The 21898-nt window shown below is 48.5% G+C and overlaps 1 protein-coding gene across 1 annotated transcript in view; it reads left to right on the top strand.

Annotated features, from left to right (window-relative positions):
- Positions 1-21898, top strand: part of FGD1 (FYVE, RhoGEF and PH domain containing 1) — a 54862-nt gene that overhangs the window by 25898 nt on the left and 7066 nt on the right. The window contains exons 2-16 of the mRNA XM_035140955.2: positions 6442-6615; positions 7379-7553; positions 8103-8562; positions 9808-9897; positions 10492-10640; positions 11726-11882; positions 12417-12555; positions 14119-14177; positions 14987-15133; positions 15247-15339; positions 16181-16260; positions 16511-16541; positions 19300-19389; positions 19658-19783; positions 20982-21140. Coding sequence (XP_034996846.1) covers positions 6442-6615; positions 7379-7553; positions 8103-8562; positions 9808-9897; positions 10492-10640; positions 11726-11882; positions 12417-12555; positions 14119-14177; positions 14987-15133; positions 15247-15339; positions 16181-16260; positions 16511-16541; positions 19300-19389; positions 19658-19783; positions 20982-21140 — 2129 coding nt within the window. The remainder of the gene's footprint in view (positions 1-6441; positions 6616-7378; positions 7554-8102; positions 8563-9807; positions 9898-10491; positions 10641-11725; positions 11883-12416; positions 12556-14118; positions 14178-14986; positions 15134-15246; positions 15340-16180; positions 16261-16510; positions 16542-19299; positions 19390-19657; positions 19784-20981; positions 21141-21898) is intronic.

The following is a 21898-nucleotide window of genomic DNA, read 5'->3' as shown; positions in this document are numbered from 1 at the left end:
CCGCTGTGTGCGCATGCGCAGAAGCGATCTATGCACTTTGCGCATGCGCAGAAGCACTCTATCGGCACTTTGCGCACTATTGCCACTCGGATTAAGTACTTTTCGGGGTGTGGATGGCACCCCGGAACCAATTAAGTACTTAACCCAAGGTACCACTGTATACTGTAAATGTTAATTTTTTAATCTAAAATACTGTCTTATTTATTTTATAGTACAGTACATTGATTATTGCCTTCATTTTATGGATCAATGGTCTCGTTAGACAGTAAAATTTGTGTTAGATTGCTGTTTTAGGGGGTGTTTTTCATCGTCTGGAACGGATTAATCCACTTTCCATCACTTTCAATGGGAAAGTTCGCTTCAGGTTAAGTACGCTTCAGGTTAAGTACGGACTTCCGGAACCAATTAAGTATTTAACCTGAGGTACCACTGTATATGAATGTTTTCTTCTACCTAGAATTGTGTGACTAAACACACTCCAGGTGGACAGAAGTGAACATTATCCTTGATAAATGCACCACACTGTGTCAATAGCCCATGTGGAAAATGGTTGCCTGTGTCATCCTGCCAAGTGGTATGGATTTTTTAAAAAACTGCACACCTGGTACAGATGTGTGGCAAAATGTTCATCTGAATCCATCCAACGCCTTTTGTGTGTCTTCACAGACTTTCAGTGTAATCCTGAAAAACGAATAAATTGTAGTGGACAAATGGGACAACCAACCTTTGTCTCTTTTGACAAGCTTCTTTCTCCACCCTTCTCTTCCACCCCAGTGAATGTCATGAGGGGGCACTGGGCTTACTTATATCTGGGTGGTGTCAAGCATTTCCTATTGCTGTTCTGCTCTTGCTTAAGAGGCAATAAAGTTTCTGAAGTTTGGCATTTTGATTGGTGTGTCCACTAAGCCTTCTAGGACAGTGGCTTAAGCCACAGAGTGCCAACATGGAGACCATCTTCTTCTGTTCCTAGCCCCAACTTCATAGTTTCTTTTGACCAGGGGTTGTCTCATGACGTTATTCAGATCTTCCTAAATAGAAGAAAGCGGTTCCTTGCTCTTGGAGTAGCTGGTGTATTTGAGTCATGGAGGTGTTGCCTAGAAATCCTTCCCTTACTTAGCCTCTGGGGCTTGGAGGAGGCAAGTTGAAGAAGTTGAGGTTGCTTCTGCTCTGTATATTTCACACCCTACAGAAGATTATATAGAATGGGGAGGGTGCCCAGAGGTGCAATTTCTTAACCTTTTAGAGAGCTTAATTTCCAGCGGTTTACCTAGTTTCCTAAGGTAGGTTGCATGGAGAAGAAACACTGAGATGATACAGTATTTAAAATCCTGTTGGGAACTTCTCCCTGGGACAAGCCCTGGCAAGACATCTAGGTGGAATTGCATCTCTCGGCTTCCAACTCGGTTAAGTGAAGGATTTGGAATATTACAAACAGCTTGGAACCAAACTAGTCATGATGTTATTCATGTCTTCTTCAGCCCTTGTGTGACTTTTAAAACAAGTAAATGGTTTGTGTGGAGCCAGACTGAGGTCATGGTGTGTGTGTGTTGGCTTTAATCCTTTACCCCCTGTTTTGATCTCGATCAGAACCACCCTATGATCATTAGATGAAAAGAAATAATAAAACCTGGTCCCTCATGGTTTGCAGTGGGAGGAAAGCTCCCATTGGCACCAAGGGTGTGTTTTCCCACTGCAAATAGCAGGTGCAGGAGGAGGCCCAGTTCCGATAGGACCATGATGGGGGCACAGCACCAAAGCTCCCATCTAACCTTGCCACTGCTCTGATCTAGATTCACAAAAACACACTTCGCCCTGGCTTTGTTGTTGATGTTGTTTAGACAGCCATGTTTGCATAGTCGTCATCATTATTTTCTGGTCTTAACATGTAGCTCCTGTTGCAAGGTGACATTCTCCTGGTAATTATTCCTTACGTGTTCCTGTGAGCATGCTCCTTGCAGTGAAATTGGGGGCCTAATAAGATGTGGTGTGAATTGCATGTTAAAGTGCGTTTTGGGGTGTGTTCATGGGGAAACCTGAGCAGCCACAGGATCATGGTGGTGGGGGAGAGGCAGTTTGACACCCTATCTCTCTCCCCCCTCCCTTTCATGGTTCAGATAAAATCCGGCTGTTTGCATTTCAAGTGAAATGCAAAAAGCCATTTGAAATGCAAATAGCAGCTTCAGGGAGTTTTGGTGGGATCACACAGGTGGGAGACAGACAGACAGAAACTTCCTCTTCCCACCCCCCAGAGTCCTGAGGCTTAGCAGGCTTTGCCATAGCTGCTTGTTTTTACATAACAAAAATTGATATAATGCCTAGCTTTGCCCTGAGATGATGCCTTTAGACAGCCCTTCGATGCAAAATGAACATGGCCCATTTTTTCATTGTTTCACCACACTCAGAAGGTTAGCTCAAAAGAAGATAAATATGACAAATTACGAACATACCCCACTTCATGGTGAGAGTTTCCTGTGATAAAAACTTCTGTTAGCTTGCCATTAGCCTTATCCTCAGCCGGGCATGAAAAGAAAGAAAGGGAGTCTGTGCAGACATTATTCCAATGGAAAGGATATACAGTCTACTGCTTCATTGTCTGTGAATTGATTTGTTATCAAACATTCTCTAATAAAAAGCTATCAGAGCCGAGGGTAGCAATTCTAGCATGTAAAAGGTGTACCTTTTACATCGTCGCAAATGATGATGTGTATGCTATAATATTCCGTGAGAGAAGCCGGTAGGAACTTTTTCTCCTGACCAGAGTTGGATCAAGACATTTTGGAGCTTGAGACAGAGAATCAAAATGTTCATGCTTCTGTGCAGCTCTTGCCCATTTCAATGAGGCTTGTGCCTAGGAACCTCCTTCTGGATCGTTCTCCATTGGTACATTGTGCACCTGAACTCTCAATTTATTATTGTTTTTAAGATAAAGTCTCTTATCAAAGCCACTCCTGAGTAAGCTTGGCAGTCATGGACTAATAGGAGAGGGGCTCTCAAGGATCAGGAACGGGTTAAGAATCAGGAAGCCTAGAGAAGAAATAGAGTTCCAGTGGAGGGACGTAGAAAATGGAGTGCCCTGAGGATGGGAATTTGGAACACTACTTTTAAATTTGTTCATTTACAGTGGTACCGCAGGTTACAAACATTTCGGGTTACAAACTCCGCTAACCCGGAAGTAGTACCTTGGGTTGAGAACTTTGCCCCAGCATGAGAATGGAAATCGCGTGCGGGCAGTGCGGCGTCCCATTAGCGAAAGCGCGCCTCAGGTTAAGAACGGTTTCAGGTTAAGAATGGACCTCCGGAATGAGTTGAGTTTGTAACCCGAGGTACCACTGTATTAGTTAGGGGTGAGCAGTGGGATAGCCAAGTTTGCTGATGAAACCAAATTGTTCAGGGTCATTGAAGCAAAGAGGGATGGCCATGAGCTGCAAGAGGAATCTCTCAAGACTAAGTGAACGGACAGGAGTGGCCCACCCATGTGTCAGGGTGAAGCAGCTGCCCTGCCACCCCCACTGGTGGCAGCAACGCAGCCCCGGCCTCAGCACTAGTTTCCTGAGAGATCTCACTGGAACCTGCTGCTGTAGCTTCGCACCACTGCTGCGCACCCTAGGTAAGGGATGCTTCAGCAGTGGCAATGTGGTGGCAGGGCAAGGCAGCACTTCCTGTTTTACCCCAAGCGGAAAATTGGACTGTCCCTAGAAAATAGAGACACTTGGAGGGTCTGTAATTTGCTCCCACAGGATAACATGATGGCCACCAAGTTGGATGGCTTTAGGTAAATTTATGGAGGATGGAGCTATTCATGGCTACTAGCCATGATTCCTATATTTTACCTCCACTGTTGGAGGCAATGTGTCTCTGTATACCGTGTTTCTCATATTATAAGACATGTCTTATATTTATTTTTTCCTCAAAAAACACACACTATGGCTTATTTTCAAGGGATGTCTTATTTTTTTCCTCCTCCTCCTGCCGCGGCCGGCATTGCTGCTTGGTGTCTTGCCTATCACTATGTCTTATTTTCGGGGTATGGCTTATATTCCTTGAATGCTTAAAAATCCTGCTATGGCTTATTTTATGGGTATGTCTTAAAATATGAGAAACAGGGTATCAGTTACTAAGAATCCCAAGTGGGGAGAGGGCTCTTGCATTGAGGTCTTGTTGGTCACCGTGAGATCAGGATGATGGTCTAGATGGGCCTTTGGTTGGTCTGGTCCAGGAGAGTTCTTCTTACATTCTTAGAATCTCTGTATCTCTCTCTTAATGGAACCCGAAATTGCCACGAGGTGACCATTCACCTTACCTTGTAAAAAGGGTCAGTTTTGCTCTTGGACACCTGTTATGTGTATTGAGGGGATCCTCTGGGCTGGGATCCACAGCCTCAGCCTCTTTCCACCTTTTTGGCCCTATATCTCTGTCTCACAATAAGCTCTGCTATTGCTGTGTTGGGCATTGACTTCTGCATCAGCTTTCACCTCTGAAGTACCGGTAGGTGGGGTAGAAAAAGTCCCATGGCTTGTGAACTGGGCGTTGACTGGATCAGGCCAGAGCATGAAGGGGCATTGCCTGCACTGGTTACCATTGAGTTTCTGAGATCAATTGCAGTTTATTAGCAGAAAAGCTTTAAAATTCCATGGTCTAAGATACATTGAGAAACACTTCCAACCATATAGTCTTCCCCAAGCTCTGAGACTGGCAGATGATACTCTTTCTGTGTTCTTAGGGCAGTATTTTCCAGTAGTGCTTGGGGGAGGTGGCATTCTCAGTGGTTGGCAAACTCTTCTGTGAAACCATCTCACTCGGAGACTTGCCAGCCCCTACCATTCCTCTTTTACAGCAAGGTAAATACTTTATTGTCTGTGGTGTAAAAAGCCTTCTTTGCTTAATTTAGTTTTTAATTGGCATCTCTTAACTTGTTTTGGCTTCTAAGACTGCATATATTTTATTGCAGCTTTTATTTACATATTTGCTTTTAAAATGACTTTATTTCTTAAAAAGTAGAGCCATGCAATTTTTCTTCTGCTGTTTTGTGATTTAAATTTGGTTAATAGTCACTCTGAGCTTGCTATGGAAAGGCACTTGATCACAAATGTGTGTGTTTATTTATTTAAACTAGTAGTTGCAGCTTTTCCATGTGATGCAACTAGGCCAGGAAACTAATTCTGATCTCTGAAGAAGTGTCCTATCAGTCATTATGATGGGCTTGCAGGTCTGTTCTGCAAAGCAGGGTTATGAAATCATTATTTTGCTTTCAATATAAAGAGCATAGCTGTCAAGTTCTCCCCTTTTTAAAAGGGAAATTCCCTTATGCTGAATAGGCTTCCTCGCGAGAAAAGCGAAAACTTGGCAGCTATGATAAAGAGTTAAACACCTATAGACTCCTACCTTGGGCATTATACGACTTGGCTTATTATATGTAATAAGCCAAGGCTGTTCCAGGCTATCAACCCTCGTTGAAGGCTCTCTCCTGGGCTAACACTTTTCGAGGAAACCTTGAAGTTACTATTTGTTTCTTTGTTTTCCACATTTAATATCCTCCAAGGAACTTGAGATGGTATTCGGGGGTGGCCAACTCCCAAGAGACTGCGATCTACTCACAGAGTTAAAAACTGGCAGTGATCTACCCCCCTTTTTGGGGTTCAGGTCAAAGTTGTTGAACTTTTCTTAGGAAGGAGGAAGACCGATGGGGGGGGGGCAGGTTCAGGTCAAAGTTGTTGAGTTTTTTCAGGGAGGAGGTAAAATGTTGAGCTTTTCTTGGGGGAGCCACAGTTGTTCAGCTTCTTTTGGGGGGGGGGAGCCAATGATCTACCAGTGATCTACTGCAGACATCCAGTGATCTACCGGTAGATCACGATCTACCTGTTGGACATGCCTGGTATACATGGTTCCCGTGCTTCAGTTTATCTGTAGGTTGTTACCCCGTGGGGCATAGCTGCCAAGTTATCCCTTTTTTAAAGGGATTTTCCCTTATGCTGAATAGGCTTCATTGCGAGAAAAGGGAAAACTTGGCAGCTATGCCTGTGGGGTAGTTTAGACCAGGGGTCAGCAAACTTTTTCAGCAGGGGGTCGGTCCACTGTCCCTCAGACCTTGTGGGGGGCCGGATTATATTTGGGGGGGGGGAATGAATGAATTCCTATGCCCCACAAATAACCCAGAGATGCATTTTAAATAAAAGGACACATTCTACTCATGTAAAAGCATGCTGATTCCTGGACTGTCCATGGGCCGGATTGAGAAGGCGATTGGGCTGCATCCGGCCCCCGGGCCTTAGTTTGGGGATGCCTGGTTTAGACAGAGAATTAGTGACTGACTGAAATCATGGCTGAGTGAGGATTTTAACTTTGGCCTCCCTGGTCATCAGCTAGTATTCTAACCACTTCATCCCAGTACTTCAGGGTTGGCTTTGTTTCACTATCTTGTCTTGTGTTTTGTCTTCCTCCTAGGTCCTGCTCAGCCCCCACGGCTCCTGGTCAAGAGCCTCTCCTTGGAGCCTAGTCCAGAACATCGCTCTCCAGAAGCCCCTCAGCGACTCATCTCTGATCCAGGACCTGACAGCAGCGAAGGAGAAGTGGCCAAACTCCGGCCACTCAAACGACCCCCAGGACCAAAACCACAAGGTATATAGGCGAGTCTCCACCCCCCCATTGAAACCCCCCCCCCCAATCACAATGAGGCTTTTTGTGGAACTTCCCGGGAAGAAAGTTTGCAAGCAGAGCAAACTGGCTTTGGCAGAGCACCTGGCTTTTCCATTCCTTGCATCAGGTTCTGCAGAGGAAGTGGGGTGAGACACAGTTGTTAGAAGAGGGAGGTTATGATTAATTTGTTCATTACTAACAGCCTTGTGCCTGGCGTTGCTTGGGAATTCTAAAAACAACAACAACAACAACAACAACAACAACAACAACAACAACAACAACAACAATGAAAACAGTGCAGTTTCCAAATTGGTGGTGCAGTTTTGAAAGGTTTGGTCCGCCATCTTGATTCAAAATGGTGTCCAATTGACAAAAACCTGCTCCTTGGTCTCAAGAACCAACATGCAAAATTTGGTCACAGCAATTGCAAAGCAAGCAGATAAGCAAACAATTTTTCAAAATATATAGTAGGGTATATTTAGACTTGTTTTTCAGTCAAGTTTGGCTCCAAGAGCAGCTGGCAATAAAATCCAGTGCAGCACATATTCATATTTGTTCATATTTGTGTATGGCAGATTCCTCTACCAGAGGTAGGGCAGGATCCAGGCTCTTTTCTCCAGAGGAAGTGTAGCAGAAAGAGATGGGCTGGGTGTAGGTTCTGTCAGTTGTCTTTGCTGGGGGTTTGTGTATAGTATTCCATATATTATGTGTGCCTTTTAAAAATAAACTTTTATTGCTTTCCCAGTCCCTCCTAAACCAGCCCATCTGCAGAGTATCCAGCCGCCGCGTCTCCCTGAATCCATCCCCCCACCCCCATCGCGACCACTCCCTGCTGATCCCCGCTTAAGCCGCAGCCCCCTGCCTAAGGATGGATTGGGAACATTATCTGCCGTCTCCTGCCTCATTGAGAAGTTTGAGAGGTGGGTGCTTTAGTAGCTTGCAAGGCCCTGCTTCCCTGGGAATGTAGCTGGTGCTCCCTTCTGATGTTATGCTTCCTGCCATGGGCTGCAGAGACCTCTGAAGGATTCCAGCGCGAAGAACAGAGTGGGTGCACTCTCCACATAGAGCCATTGTGAGGGAGCGCCACCAGTTTGGCAGTACAGCCAAACTGGAAGAGTGCGCTGCAACACTTCGCTTCCAGATGAACAGCAGGGAGCTATGGCATCCTGTCCTACATGTTAATTTCCTAAGGCCTCTGGCTAGCCTTTGAGTCAGAAGACAGAATGCCCAGCTAGACGGATTGTTGGGCTGGTGGAGTGTGCCAGTTCTTAACTCTATTTTTAGTCAAGGGCTGCTACTTCTCTTACTTCGAACTCACTAGATTCTACTTCCCTTTCCAATGTGAGACCCGAACAAGAGCAGGTCTTGCTTTAGTGACCTCCTGGACTGATATCTCTACTCCCCACTTTCTTCCCAGAGAGCCCGGCTGTCCTGACTGTCCGTGTGTTTTGATTTTGTTGTTGTTGCAGGGAACCTGTAATCCTGGCTGTCGAGCAGGCCCCGTCGCCGTGCCCCAGTCCAGATCTCCAGACTCCCGAGACAGGTTCCATGGAGCCCTCGCTAGACTGCCCAACTTCCCTGGAATCGGCAGAGCTGGCTCACAAACTCCTGGACCTCCTGGCTCTGGAGGGAGGGCAAGAGTCTGCGGGTGGTGCTGCCTGCTTGCCGTCTCACGATGGTGGGAAGCTGGCTAACCGAGACAGTGGCATCGACAGCATCAGCTCCCCATCTAACAGTGAGGAGATCTGCTTTGGGGCTGACGAGGGCACAGGAGAGGGACCGGGGGCCCCCGTGCCTGCTGCTGTCATCAAGCGTCGCTCAACCCGTGATTCTGAAGTGGACAGTGACATGGACGATGGCAGCGGGGATGAGGCTGAGCTGCTCCCGGTGCTCCCTCCCCCACAAGCAGAAAGACAGGATTCCGAGGAGGTGAGAGACTTGGACTGGCATGCCCTGGTGTTAGTGTGATCACCTACTCACCCACACAGCTGATGGCTCCTGTCAAGCCTTTTCCTGAATACGATGCTCTTTACTGGGGTCAGAAGCAAAACTGGGGGATAAATAACAGGGGACTGGGGTGGGTTGGTGTCAGGGTTTGTTGTAACTACTCTTGAGTAACGACCGTCCACATGCTTGTCTTTCAGACGTTTTTATTGGTGCACATTATTTACAGTGTAACGGATTGCTCATTTCATGTCTACCCGCTCGAGTCAGATTCCTGCACTACCCCCTTCTGCGTTCAGGACCAGCATAAAAGCCTCGGAACTGAGAAGCGCCTCCCTTTCCTCCTCCTCCTCCTCAATTCTGGCGTCGGGGGGACGGGTCTTCTGTCTGACCTATTCCTGTCCACTCTTTCCGCCTCCCTCTCTTCCTGCCTATGGAGCAGGGGCTCTTTGATGTTGCCAGAGCCCTGGCACTCCCTCTCCGTTTCCTGACTCACCCCTTCAGACCCCTCGCTCTCATGACTGCTTGGAGACTGGTTGCTTCTGATGAGGGGGGAGGGTTCTCTATAATCCCTCCCCCTTACAGTTGGGGGTTACACATCGATGAGAGATGGAAGCCTGAGCAGCCTTGTCCACTGTTGTATTGTGATTCAGGAATGGTTTGTGAATATGATCTGGGTCATATCCTTGTCTGGTAATGCCAGCTCAGGTGCCATCAGCCTGGTTAGATTCATTCACAGGGGGTAAAGCACTGCTAGCTCATTTGCAAAGCTAAGCAGAGTCCAGTATGGTTTCAGATGGGATGGGGGGCTGCGTGTTGAGATTCCTACTTTGCAGGGGGTTGGACTAGTTGGCCCTCAGGGATCCCTTCCAGCTCTATGATTAGATGAGAAGTGGGGATTCTTATCCACCTTGAGTGGCTGTGAGAAAGTGAACCAAGGAATTAGTGCAGCGTGTATTTCACAGTCATTTCTAGAATCATAGAGTTGGAAGAGACCACAAGGGCCATCCAGTCCAACTCCATGCCAAGCTGGAAACACCATTAAAGCATTCCTGACAGGCCAGCAGCTGAGGAGTGGGGGCCATGGAAGACACGAAAGTGTTTTGGAGAGGAGGGGGAAAGTGGGCTAATCTCACGCCCAGTTTCATGGGTGCATGAAGTACAGGGCAGGTGGGTGAACATGGATTTTGTTAAGTTCCCCATAGCGATTTTACTTTCTCCCCTTGACAGATGACAGTTCCACAAAAGGTTTTCCGAATTGCCAACGAGCTTCTCCAAACAGAAAAGGCCTATGTGTCTCGCCTGTATCTGCTGGACCAGGTACCTACAATGCAACGGAATATCCCAAAACAGTTATTGAGTGTGCACAGTTTTCCCTCCTGAAGCCTTTGCGTGGGAAATGTAGCATCTGTGCTGTGAGCCATGCCCTACTGCATCAGCTGGAAAACCTGCTGGAACACTCAGCCCTGTTCTTTGGATTGTGGATCTGCTCTTCCAAGCTGCAGATACCAGAAAGGGGATTTGGGCCTAGAATCAGCATGGGCTTTCCCTTCCCTTCCCCTTTGATTTATATACCACCTTTTTGCCAAGGAACCAAAGATGGTTTACAGTTTTAAATTTCTCCCATTCACTCACCAACAGATAAAGTACGAACCCAAGTAGGTCCTTGGTCCTTTTCGCAGGGCAGATGATGCTAATTGGCCCTACAGGGGGAGGGGACAACCTTGACTGGCGCAGACTCTGGTGATGTCTCTGCCTGCCTCCCTTACTCTCGGCCTTCTTACAGGGCAGAGTGGTATCTGTTGGCCAAAGTGTTGCTGACCTTCAATTCACATCATTCATGTTGCCTGGCCATGGTGACTGGGGCTGATGGGACTATCTCCCATGTTGCTGAAATTCATTCCCACCTGCTAGGTCTTCTGCGCACGTCTGCTGGAAGAAGCACGCAGCCGAAACTCTTTCCCGGTGGACGTGGTGATGGGTATTTTTGCCAACATCTGCTCAATCTACTGCTTCCACCAGCAGTTCCTGCTCCCAGAATTGGAGAAACGTATGGAGGAATGGTGAGGACATTGCATTGGCATAACATTTTGGTGCGAGTGCCTACAAAGGTATAGCTTTAGGTTTGTTTGTGTGGCACTCTGCAATCTTTTGGACCAGCATTTCTCAACCGGAGGCCATATGGCCCCCTGGGGGCCCTCAGGATATTCCAAGGGGGCCACATGTGAAAATCATGTAAATGGGGGGGGGGCACGGCATGAGACTAGAGAGCCATAATGGGAAGTGAAAAGTGAAGAAAACAGAGAGGTGACCGAGAAAAGAAAGCAGAAAAGAAAACAGAGAAGCAGAGGGAATAGAGAAGTGGCCATGCTTCCCAGTGGATGAATCTCCATGCGCACTCCGCAGCAATGTCGCTTCCGATTCCTTCTCCCTCCCACTTCCACACACCAAGCTGTCCACAAGCTGTCCAGTAGGTCGGGGGACTACAGGAAGGAAACAAGGTCGGAAGGGAGCCACAGTTGGGAGGGAAAAGGTTGAGAAACGTTGCTTTAGACAGGAGTCCTTCCAAGCCCTACCTGGAGATGCCAGGATTGAGCCTGGGAACTTCTGCATAGTGCTTGTTTTCTTTCCTGCTTCTCTCAATCTTGGCCTGGCTGGTTGGGGCCGATGGGAGTGGGAGTCAAGCAACATCTGGAGGGTTGCCCACCCATGTCCTGTTCTCCTAAATACTTCACCCTTTGCAGGGAACCATAGAACTGTAAAGATGCAATCCCGTAACTTAATAGAGAAAGTTTTGTGTCCATGACTTGCTTATGTCTTGTCCCTGATTTGCATCTGTTTGAGAATGTTAAGAGCTAGGAATCTCCTCCTGCTGGGATTCCTGAGCTCTGCTTGGGTGTTTGTTCTTGACTCCCAGTCCTAACAACAACAACAACAACAACAACAACAACAACAACAACAACAACAACAACAACAACAACAACAACAACAACAACATTATTTACACCCTGCCCATCTGGCTGGGTTTCTGGCTGCAGTTGGTCCTGGAGATAGAATCTGGATGTTTTCCCACCCTGTGAATGTGGTGGGTCAGTTTCTGTCTCTGACCTTTCTCCTCTTCCTAACACTTTTTGCTTCTGTTCCCCAGGGACCAGCACCCGCGCATCGGGGATATCCTGCAGAAACTGGCTCCTTTCCTCAAGATGTATGGCGAATATGTAAAGAACTTTGACCGTGCCATGGAGCTTGTCAACACCTGGATGGAGCGCTCAGCACAGTTCAAGAGCATCATCCATGAAGTGCAGGTCAGCTTAGTTCAGGGGGATCTCAAACTTCACATTGCAGCAAGTGCTTCAGGTTAAAAGCAAGGGGAACAACACAGCCTCATCACTGGAGTGGTGCAATTAAGTTATCATTCCAGATGTCTTATTCCCTATTCAGCAATTTTCCCCTAAGAGTTCAAAAGCACTTTAAAATGTTATTAATCGAGCATGTTTTAAGTACTGGCACAGGAAAGAAGAATAAATATCTTGCAAAAGGGTAGGGAATCGCTTCACTGATTGCCCTTCCCTCCTCCCAGCCCTGCTGTTCAACATGGATGTGGAGTGAGGGGATTTGGGGTCTAATTAAGATCTAAACAAAACTGGAGTGTTTGGAAAGAATCGTTGGGGAAGAAGCTCGTGTCTCAGCAGCTGCTTGTGCCTCGGTACGAAGACTTGCCTCGTACTCTAAAAACTCCGCCTCTGGTTCCCTGAGTCTCGGTTCCCTATGGGAGCAGGCGGGCTGCCGTTGGAGGAGAGCCAGGCAGACAGCTCTCTAGAGATCACTCTCTTTTGCAGAGGGAAGAGATATGTGGGAACCTGACCCTGCAGCACCACATGCTGGAACCTGTCCAGAGAATCCCTCGCTACGAACTGCTGCTGAAGGACTATCTCCTCAAATTGCCTCAGGACTCGCCCGATTGCAAGGATGCTCAGAGTGAGTAGAGCTGCAGGGAATAATTGCAGGGGGGGGGTTTGTTTGTTTGAATTTGTATACCACCATGGCATAAATATACAAGAAAATAGCATAAAAACAGCATAAAAAATACAATAAAATGGGTGGTGGTGGGGAGAGGCCACAGCACCTTACCTTCCAAGTTCCGGACTGCAGAATCCGGGACCGGCAGCCATTTGACACCGGAAGTTGCGTCGATGTAACTTCCGGGGTCGCTTTGCCCTTCTATGGGCACCCAAAATGGCCGCCAGCGGCTTCGAAAGTCGCTTGTGCGCATGTCAGGAAGTGCGCCGACGCAACTTCCGGTGTCGCTCTGCCCATCTATAGGCACAAAAAATGGCCGCCGCCAACACCGGAAGTCACGTCTATGCACTTCCGGACATGCGTAGATGCGACTTTTGAAGCTGGCGGCGGCCATTTTTGGTGCCCATAGAAGGGCAAATCGGAAAGAAAAAAATGGCCGCCGGCAGGAGAAAATAACCGAGAAAAATGGGAGACGAAGTGATACGGGGGACCACCAGGAAAAGGTAAGTAAAAAAGGGGTTTTCCCGGGGAAAATGGGAGACTTGGCAGCTATGCACAGCACACATTGCCTGTAAAACCATAGTCTTGTTTGCTAGCAGAGATTGACTAACCCCAGTATTTCCCAGAGTATCAAAAAACCCTACTCAGTGGGATATTTTCTCTGGAAATTTGAGTAACTGGTGGCTCACAGACCAGAGCTGGTCCACAAAGCATTTTGGCAGTAGCCTAAATTTCCCTCTTTGGGAACTGATGTTTTGAAAGGTATTTGAAGGGTGGGCGAAATCAGTGCAAACACTGAAGGAGAATAGGAGCACCCGTCCCGACACATTCTGCTCTCTTCTGAGGCTTGCAGGGCTCTTCCCACCTTCCTCTCTAGCTATCACTCAAAATGGCGGCTCTCCTCAAAGTCTTCCCTCGCTCGCTGAGAGCTGCCTCTGCCTCAAAGCACCGGAGCACCTTGACATGCCAGTTTCTGAAGGAACAGCCCCCTTTTCACTGCTGCTCTGCTGAGCTGGTTGAGGAGGAGAGATCTTCCCCTCCCTTTGCTGCCCAGCTGCTTGGGAAACAGCTGAGCAGCTGTGAAGAGTGGTGTGTGTGTGTGTGTGTGTGTGTGTGTGTGTGTGTGTGTGTGTGTGTGTGTTGCGGCATGTGGCCCCAGAGTTTTGGCCACCCTCAATTTGAAAAACGTTTCCCCGCCCCTGGAATAAGAGGTAGGTGACCAAGCGACAGCCCCCCAACCCAGTCCAGCTACGGTTGCCTGCTGGTTAGACCAGGCAGTACACCTCAGCGAGCTGGATCTTACTTTGTGTTCTCCAGTTGCAAATTCCTGACCTAAATGGTGAACCTGTTAGCCCCGTCACAGTGGTCAGCAAATCCTGGTAACCCACCTTGCGTGGCTTTATTTTTACACACGTTTCAGCATTTTTTCTGCTTTCAGTTCAGTTGGAGGCACTTTGTTGAGTAAGGCCAGCCTAGCCATTTAGACTCTCCTTTTCTTTTTTTTCTCCACCTCATGGCCAGAATCCCTAGAACTTATTGCAACAGCAGCGGAGCACTCAAACGCAGCCATCCGCAAAATGGTAAGTGTTGGAGGTTTTGTAGGTAATGAAAGCTAGGACGCCTGGGTCCTCTTTTCTCTGAAGCAGGAGGTTGCCACAAATTGGTTAGAGCAGTCGCGTGGCGGGGGGGGGGACTTTATTCAGCCGAGGGGAGGGATCCATATCCCCTTCAACCCCTGTGGGCCATTTTGACAGAAGTGGGTTAAACAGAGAGAGTGAATAGCTGACTTGCCCTAAGATCACCCACTGAGTTTCATTACTGTAAGGGGAAGGGCTTATAGAGAACAGCCCCCTCTCATCAGAAGCAGCCCATCTCCAAGCAGTCATGAAAGCGAAGGGACGGATGAGAAAAGTCAGGGGACGGAAAGAGAGTGCCAGACCTCTGGCAACATCCAGGAGCCCCTGCTCCACAGGCAGGAAGAGAGGGAGAGGGAAAGAGAGGAGAGGACACAGGCAGAACGCAGACCCTTACCCCCGACTCCGGAATTGAGAAGGAGGAGAAAGGGGAGGAGATTCACTGTCCCAAGGCTTTTATGTTGGTCCCAATCGCGGAAGGGGGCAGTGCCGGATTCTGATTCGGAATGAGAAGACATGAAACCGACAGCTCACTACATTGTAAATAATGTGCACTAATAAAGACTTTTGAAAGACAAGTATGTGGAAGGTCGTTACTCAGGAGTAGTCGCAATAATCCATGACAATTGCCAACTGGGGATTTGAACCTGAGTTGACCTGCTTCAAGTCCAACACTCTCCCTGCCTGTCTGTTTTAACAAGTAGAGCTGGGTGCCATATATGAATTATTTGCCAGTGATCTGTATCCCTTTCCAGGAGAGGATGCACTCGTTGCTGAAGGTGTACGAGCTGCTTGGAGGTGAGGAAGACATAGTGAATCCCACCAATGAGCTCATCAAGGAAGGGCACATCCTGAAGCTTTCTGCCAAGAACGGTACCACACAAGACCGGTACCTGATCCTGGTGAGAAGAGGTGTCGGGGTTTTGCCCTATTCCACCTGACCCATCTCAGGAGAGCACTGCAAGAAGCCCGCTGCACCATATGATGTCACCATTAACTTCTTTTCTTTCTCCAGTTCAATGACTGGTTGCTGTACTGCGTGCCCAAGCTGCGCCTCATAGGCCAGAAATTTGGAGTCCGTGCTCGCATAGATGTGGAGGGGATGGAGGTGAGAGGGGAAGGGAGTAAGGGGAGAAGAGAACCACGCAAATCTCGGTCTCTGGATGGCCAGCAAGCTTTTGGGAGTTTTATCAGCTGCTCCAGGCTGAAACAAGGGACATGGAACAGGATGGGTAGAGGGAAGGACAGGGCTTGCCCTCCAGGCTGGGGTAATTTATCTTCCTGACTCAGGAAGCGGGAATTAAACCAGCATGATGTGTTTGGGTCAGACTGTGGTTACAGTGAGCAGAAGTCAAGACTGTCATCTGGACCACACAGTCTTGTGTGCTTATGTTTTGATCTGAATAGGTGAACTTGGCTGCATATGGAATGTGTTTGCTCACAGTGGTGATGGGAGTTCTTAATTTTTTGATTAATCATTCTTTCTGATTTTTCTCCCCATTATGTTCTCAACCAAACATCCTTGCTGCTTTTTATAAAACAATTAGAATCAGCTTCTTAAATAGCAAGAATATGCAAAACAACCTAAAACCACTAGGGTGGGCAAGAAGCTAGGTAAATCTGCAGTAAAGAGCAATACAATCATTTGCTTAATTTAAAAAAAAACAACCCAGAAAGAACAGAAGCGTATTCTTAAACACTGAGGAAAATCCGAGTGGTCTTTTATAGTTCTAATTAGCTGAATCAACAGTATTTAAGAATGGAAACCATTTTTCTAAGAAATTGTGTCTGAATGTAGAGATAGCGGAGGAAGTTCTCACAGCAGGGTTTGATGCTGATGATATGATTAGTTGTTTGCACAGGAAAGTTGCTCTTGATGCTGTAGCTGATTGAAGGTTAAGTGTGTGTCTTTGAACAACCTTGTGTCCTCCTTCTTCCTTACCCTGCAGCTGAAAGAGACCAGCAGCCTCAATGTGCCCAGGACCTTCCTTGTATCAGGGAAGCAGCGATCCCTAGAACTTCAGGCCAGGTACAGCCAGCAAAGCCAGTCACTTAGCTCTTTCTTTCTCAAAGCTGAAAGAATTGTCCCTCATCTGGCCTTTGCCCATCCCAGTAACTCTCCTCTGCTGCTTCTTATCTTCCGTTGGGAGCCCTGAATCCATTCACCTCCTTCCTCCTTTACCCACCATCCCAGATCAAGTTAATCAGTGTATCCTCCCCTAAGTCTGCTGAAAAATAACTCCTTAACATGCCTTCCAATGTTTGTCATTTTTCCTTAGGACTGAAGAGGAGAAGCGAGACTGGATCCAGGTAACTTGCTGGTTTTTCTCACCTACCTTTTATCACTGTGAAAGATGGGTGTAGGTCAGGGATGGGGAATCTGGGGCATTCCAGAGGTGGTTGTACTACAGCTCCCATCAGTCCTGGCTGTTGGCCACACTGCCTGGGACTGGTGGGAGGTGGAAGCCAACAACATTTCGAGCTTCCTTGCCTTTGAAATAGAGGATCTGGCCTTTGAAATAGAGGATCTGGTGACACCTGGCTTGAGAGCAGTACATGGGAAAAGGATGTAGGACTCTTGGTAGACCACAAACTTGACATGAGTCAGCAGTGTGATGCAGCAGCTAAAAAAGCCAATGCAATTCGGGGCTGCATCAATAGGAGTATAACATCTAGATCAAGGGAAGTAATAGTACCACTGTATTCTGCTCTGGTCAGACCTCACCTGGAGTACTGTGTCCAGTTCTGGGCACCACAGTTCAAGAGGGATATTGAAAAGCTGGAGCGTGTCCAGAGGAGGGCAACCAAAATGGTCAAAGGCCTGAAAACAATGCCTTATGAGGAACGGCTTAGGGAACTGGGTATGTTTAGCCTGGAGAATAGAAGGTTAAGGGGTGATATGATAGCCATGTTCAAATGTATTAAAGGATAGAGGAGGGAGAAAGGTTGTTTTCTGCTGCTCCAGAGAAGCGGACACAGAGCAATGGATTCAAACTACAAGAAAGAAGATTCCACCTAAACATTAGGAAGAACTTCCTGACAGTAAGAGCTGTTCAGCAGTGGAGTGTGGTGGAGTCTCCTTCTTTGGAGGTCTTTAAGCAGAGGCTTGACAGCCATCTGTCAGGAATGCTTTGATGGTGTTTCCTGCTTGGCAGGGGGGTTGGACTGGATGGCCCTTGTGGTCTCTTCCAACTCTATGATTCTATGATTTTAAAAGGACTTCCCAGAGAGCTGATACTTGCCATGTCTACAGTCGCTTTTATGAAATAATAGGATTATATTGTATATGTTGTTATTATTTTACATGTCACTTTGGGGGTGGTCTCTTCCAACTCTATGATTCTATGGTTACATTTCCCATTCTGCAAAATCCTTCTGATGCTGATTTGGGGATTGGGAAGAGGGGGAAGAGATCCTTCTTTTAATTAACAATGGAGAGAGTGGGATTTCTGGCTGATGCTTGTATGGATGGCTTTCATAGGTCCAACAGAAAAGTTAGGGGTCACAGAGCTGACCAGGCTTCTTCAGTTAAGAATAATGTGGTGCAGAATGACTCTGTGCCCAGTCAGCCTTCTTGACAATGCTGTGTGGGCCAGCAGACCCACTTGCCTATGGGATCACACAGTGTGCATTTGAGGGTGCAGCAGACCATGGCCCTGGGCAGCGCACTCACACATCATAATAATAATTTATTATTTATACCCCGAGCATCTGGCTGGGTTTCCCTAGCCGCTCTGGGCAGCTTCCAACAGAATATTAAAATACAATAGTCTATTAAACATTAAAGGCTTCCCTAAACAGGGTTGCGGGTGGCGCTGTGGGTTAAACCACTGAGCCTAGGGCTTGCTGATCAGAAGGTCGGCAGTTTGAATCCCTGTGACGGGGTGAGCTCCCGTTGCTCGGTCCCAGCTCCTGCCAACCTAGCAGTTCGAAAGCATGTCAAAGTGCAAGTAGATAAATAGGTACCGCTCCCATGGGAAGGTAAATGGCGTTTCAGTGTGCTGCTCTGGTTCGCCAGAAGCGGCTTTGTCATGCTGGCCACATGACCCGGAAGCTGTATGCCGGCTCCCTCGGCCAATAAAGTGAGACGAGCGCCGCAAACCCCAGAGTCATCCACAACTGGACCTAATGGTCAGGGGTCCCTTTACCTTTAAACAGGGCTAGATGTCTTCTAAAAGTCTGGTAATTGTTTTTCTCTTTGACATTCTGGTGGGAGGGCATTCCACAGGGCGGCGCCACTACTGAGAAGGCCCTCTGCCTGGTTCCCTGTAACTTGGCTTCTCGCAGCGAGGGAAGCGGCAGAAGGCCCTTGGCGCTGGACCTCAGTGTCCAGGCAGAACGATGGGGGTGGAGACGCTCCTTCAGGTATACAGGACTGAGGCTGTTTAGGGCTTTAAAGGTCAACACCAACACTTTGAATTGTGCTCGGAAACATACTGGGAGCCAATGTAAGTCTTTCAAGACCGGTGTTATATGGTCTCAGCGGCCACTCCCAGTCACCAGTCTAGCTGCCGCATTCTGGATTAGCTGTAGTTTCCGGGTCACCTTCAAAGGTAGCCCTATGTAGAGCTTGTTGCAATTTTCCAAGTGGAAGTTAACTAGAGCATGCACCACTCTGGTGAGACAGTCCGCAGGCAGGTATGGTCTCAGACTGCGTACCAGATGGAGCTGATAAACAGTGGCAACTGTCCTTATGAGGCCTGCCAGGTGGTGAGTAGCAGGAATGGGGCCCTCAGGCACTCAAGCAGGGGAGTCCTCCTGGGCAGCGATGCATCCGGTGCCGTGACAGATCTGTGCTTTTGCACCAGTGCCTGCACCCCTGCATGACAGGGGAAATAAGAGGCCCACAGTAAATAGCTCTGTCAGAGATTTGGGTAGCTATTTCCTCCCTGAGCTGCCCACCAGTACGCGCCAGACTGAAACCGGGATTGGAGAGAAGTGTGGACGCCTGCTGGTCCTTTCCGTCTTGTCCTTTTCCTCGTTGAAGCAGGCTGGGGTTCTGCTTTACTTCCCAGTTCAGAAGCCTGTTTACCTGTGGCCACTAACACTGTCTTGTTAAAACCATCAGGCGATACAGGCAACAATTCAGAAACATGAGCAGACTCTGGAGACATGCAAGCAGCTGGTCAGTGAGGATGAAACGCCACCCAATTCGCCTGTAAGTCCCACCTTTGTGTGTGCCTCTCTGCAAGAGTTTGATGAGAACGTGTGCTTTAATATGTGACTGGATGTGGTTCAGTTGAGAGATAATGGAGGGGAGAGGGAACTACTGCAAAGATAAACCCAATTCCTGCAACAAAAAAACCTCAGAATTCTGTATTGTCTATAATTTCTGCTCACTAGCATGCTTTCTCTAATTTTGCATGACTTGACTTTGCTTCATGGGGCAAACATATTAACTTCCATTTTGTCCCCCCCCCCAACAGGGGTGTGAGCTGGGGCGACGGGCCCCCACGCCAATCCGGGAAAAAGAGGTAACCCTCTGCATGCAGTGCAAGGAGCCGTTCAATGCCCTCACCAAGCGGAGGCACCATTGCCGGGCCTGTGGCCATGTGAGTGTTTTCCAGCAGTGGGGTCGTCTCTTTCCCACGCCCAAGTGCCACCCCTGTTTCTTTCCACTTTTACTGAGAGCAGCCCCCTTGGAGGGAGGGCGAGGTACCCAACCCATAATAAGCCAGTCTGGTCTAAATGCCGGTGTCTCCCCTGTAACCTTTTTTCCAGGGTGTAGAACAGGGGTCCCCAGACTACGGCCTGCGGGCCAGATGTGGCCCAATTAGCCTCCCAATCTGGCCCGCGACGACCCCCGCCGCCCGCTCTTACGGCGCGCAGCGCGGCGGCGCACTTCCAAATCGGAAAAAAGTGCCGAAAATCGTTTGTGTGCATGCGTATGGGCCTCTCCCGACCCAGAAGAGGTCATTTCCGGTGCACTTCCGGGTCGGGGGAGGCCCATACGCATGCGCACAAATGATTTTGGGCGCTTTTTCTGACCTGGAAGCGTGCCACCGCGCCAGTAAGTCTGTGTGCGCATGCGCATGGGCGCACACTCCCCCGCCCTCTGGCCCGTCGCGCTAAAGCCGGGTAAGTCTGGGGACCCCTGGTGTAGAATTTGTTTCTGTTTTTGTTTTTTAAAAAGCTGCCTCCCTGTAGGGAATTTCCCCCACTCTGACTCATCTGCTGTTTTAGCCACGAGGTCTCGGTGCATTTGGAAAGAGTTTGGAGGCAGAGAAACCCCAAGGGCCACATGAGGCAGCTCCTCATGCCACTGGGCATGGCCAGAGTTGGTGGTGCACACATGTACACAAACTCTTTTATGGGGAAGGTTAATTAACGTGGTATGATGGCACGTGGGTATGACCCTTCTCTGTATGCCAACTCCCTCCCCCAAGAGCCCTGAAAACTCTGTCTCGGCTAGTTTACACATTCAGGAAACACAGATGGCCAAGTTCTTTCTGAGGCATAGGTTTGCTTATTGTGGGTGTTACTTTTTAACTGCTTCCCAACTGGGGCATGGGGAATCTTGTACTTAAGAAAAAATGTTTCCAGGATGAAGGTTAAGAGGCTAAGCTCTTCTCCCTGAACGCGCTGGCTTTTAGCCTGCAGGGACTTGTTTTAAATTCAGACAAGCCACTCTCCACGGCCAACCTGAGAAGCTCCTGTCCTGGAAAAGCTTTCTAGCCCTCCATTCCGCCGGGTGCATAAACTGGCTCCGCAGCCAGTGACAGCTCCTCTCCTCTTGCCCACTTGCTGCAGGTTGTCTGTGGGAAATGTTCTGAGTTCCGGGCCCGCCTGGTCTATGACAACAACCGGCCCAACCGTGTCTGCACTGACTGCTACGCAACGCTACAGGGCTCCCCCGCCAGCCCTGCCCCACATCCCAACACACCTCAGCGCCGGAGGTCCATTCTGGAGGTGAGATTGGCTCTCTGGGCCATGGGAAGCCCTGTTGGCCACAGAGCACTAACTGACTTCCTTCCATGGGACACTTCCTGGAGAATTCTCCCCCCCCCCCCTGCTCAGCCTTGCCTTAGCCTGCCCCTTGCAGTTTCTTGTGCACAGTCTTGACTATTTTATCTGTTCTTGTGCTTCCTCAAATATTCCCCCACCTGGGGTCACCTCCTTGGAACTGCAAGGGTCTCTTCCCACACTGCAATTCTATGATTCTATGAATGCAGCACCCCAAAATGGGAGACAAACCTGCCTGCTTCTCTTCTCTTCTCCATCTCCATTTCCTTTCCACAAACGCAATGCCAGGTTTGTGGAAGTGCGAAAAAGCCACATCATGTAATATTGATTGTAGAGTTCACCCATAGCTGCCAAGTCTCCCGTATTCCCCGGGAAATCCCAGTTTTTCCAGCTGTTCCTAGCTGAAAAAACGGATTTTTTTTCCCCTGGTTTATTCTGGCGCGGTGGCCATTTTGGAACTGGGCGGAGCATGCTCAGAAGCGACTTTTGATGCTGCTCTGCCCAGTTCCAAAATGGCTGCAGTGCGACTTCTGGCGCGACGGCCATTTCGGAACTGGGCAAAGCAGCATCAAAAGTCAATTCTGAGCATGCTCCGCCCAGTTCCAAAATGGCAGGAGCGCTACTTCCGGTCTGCTACTTCTGCCTGGTCCCTTATTTCTCCGACAGCAACTTGGCAGGTATGAGTTCACCTGCCTGATCATCTT

The sequence above is a fragment of the Zootoca vivipara genome, chromosome 16 (assembly GCF_963506605.1).
Source record: "Zootoca vivipara chromosome 16, rZooViv1.1, whole genome shotgun sequence".
Taxonomy (NCBI): Eukaryota; Metazoa; Chordata; class Lepidosauria; order Squamata; family Lacertidae; genus Zootoca; species Zootoca vivipara.
The sequence above is the reverse complement of the archived record's forward strand: the minus strand, read 5'-3'. Positions and strand labels throughout refer to the sequence as shown.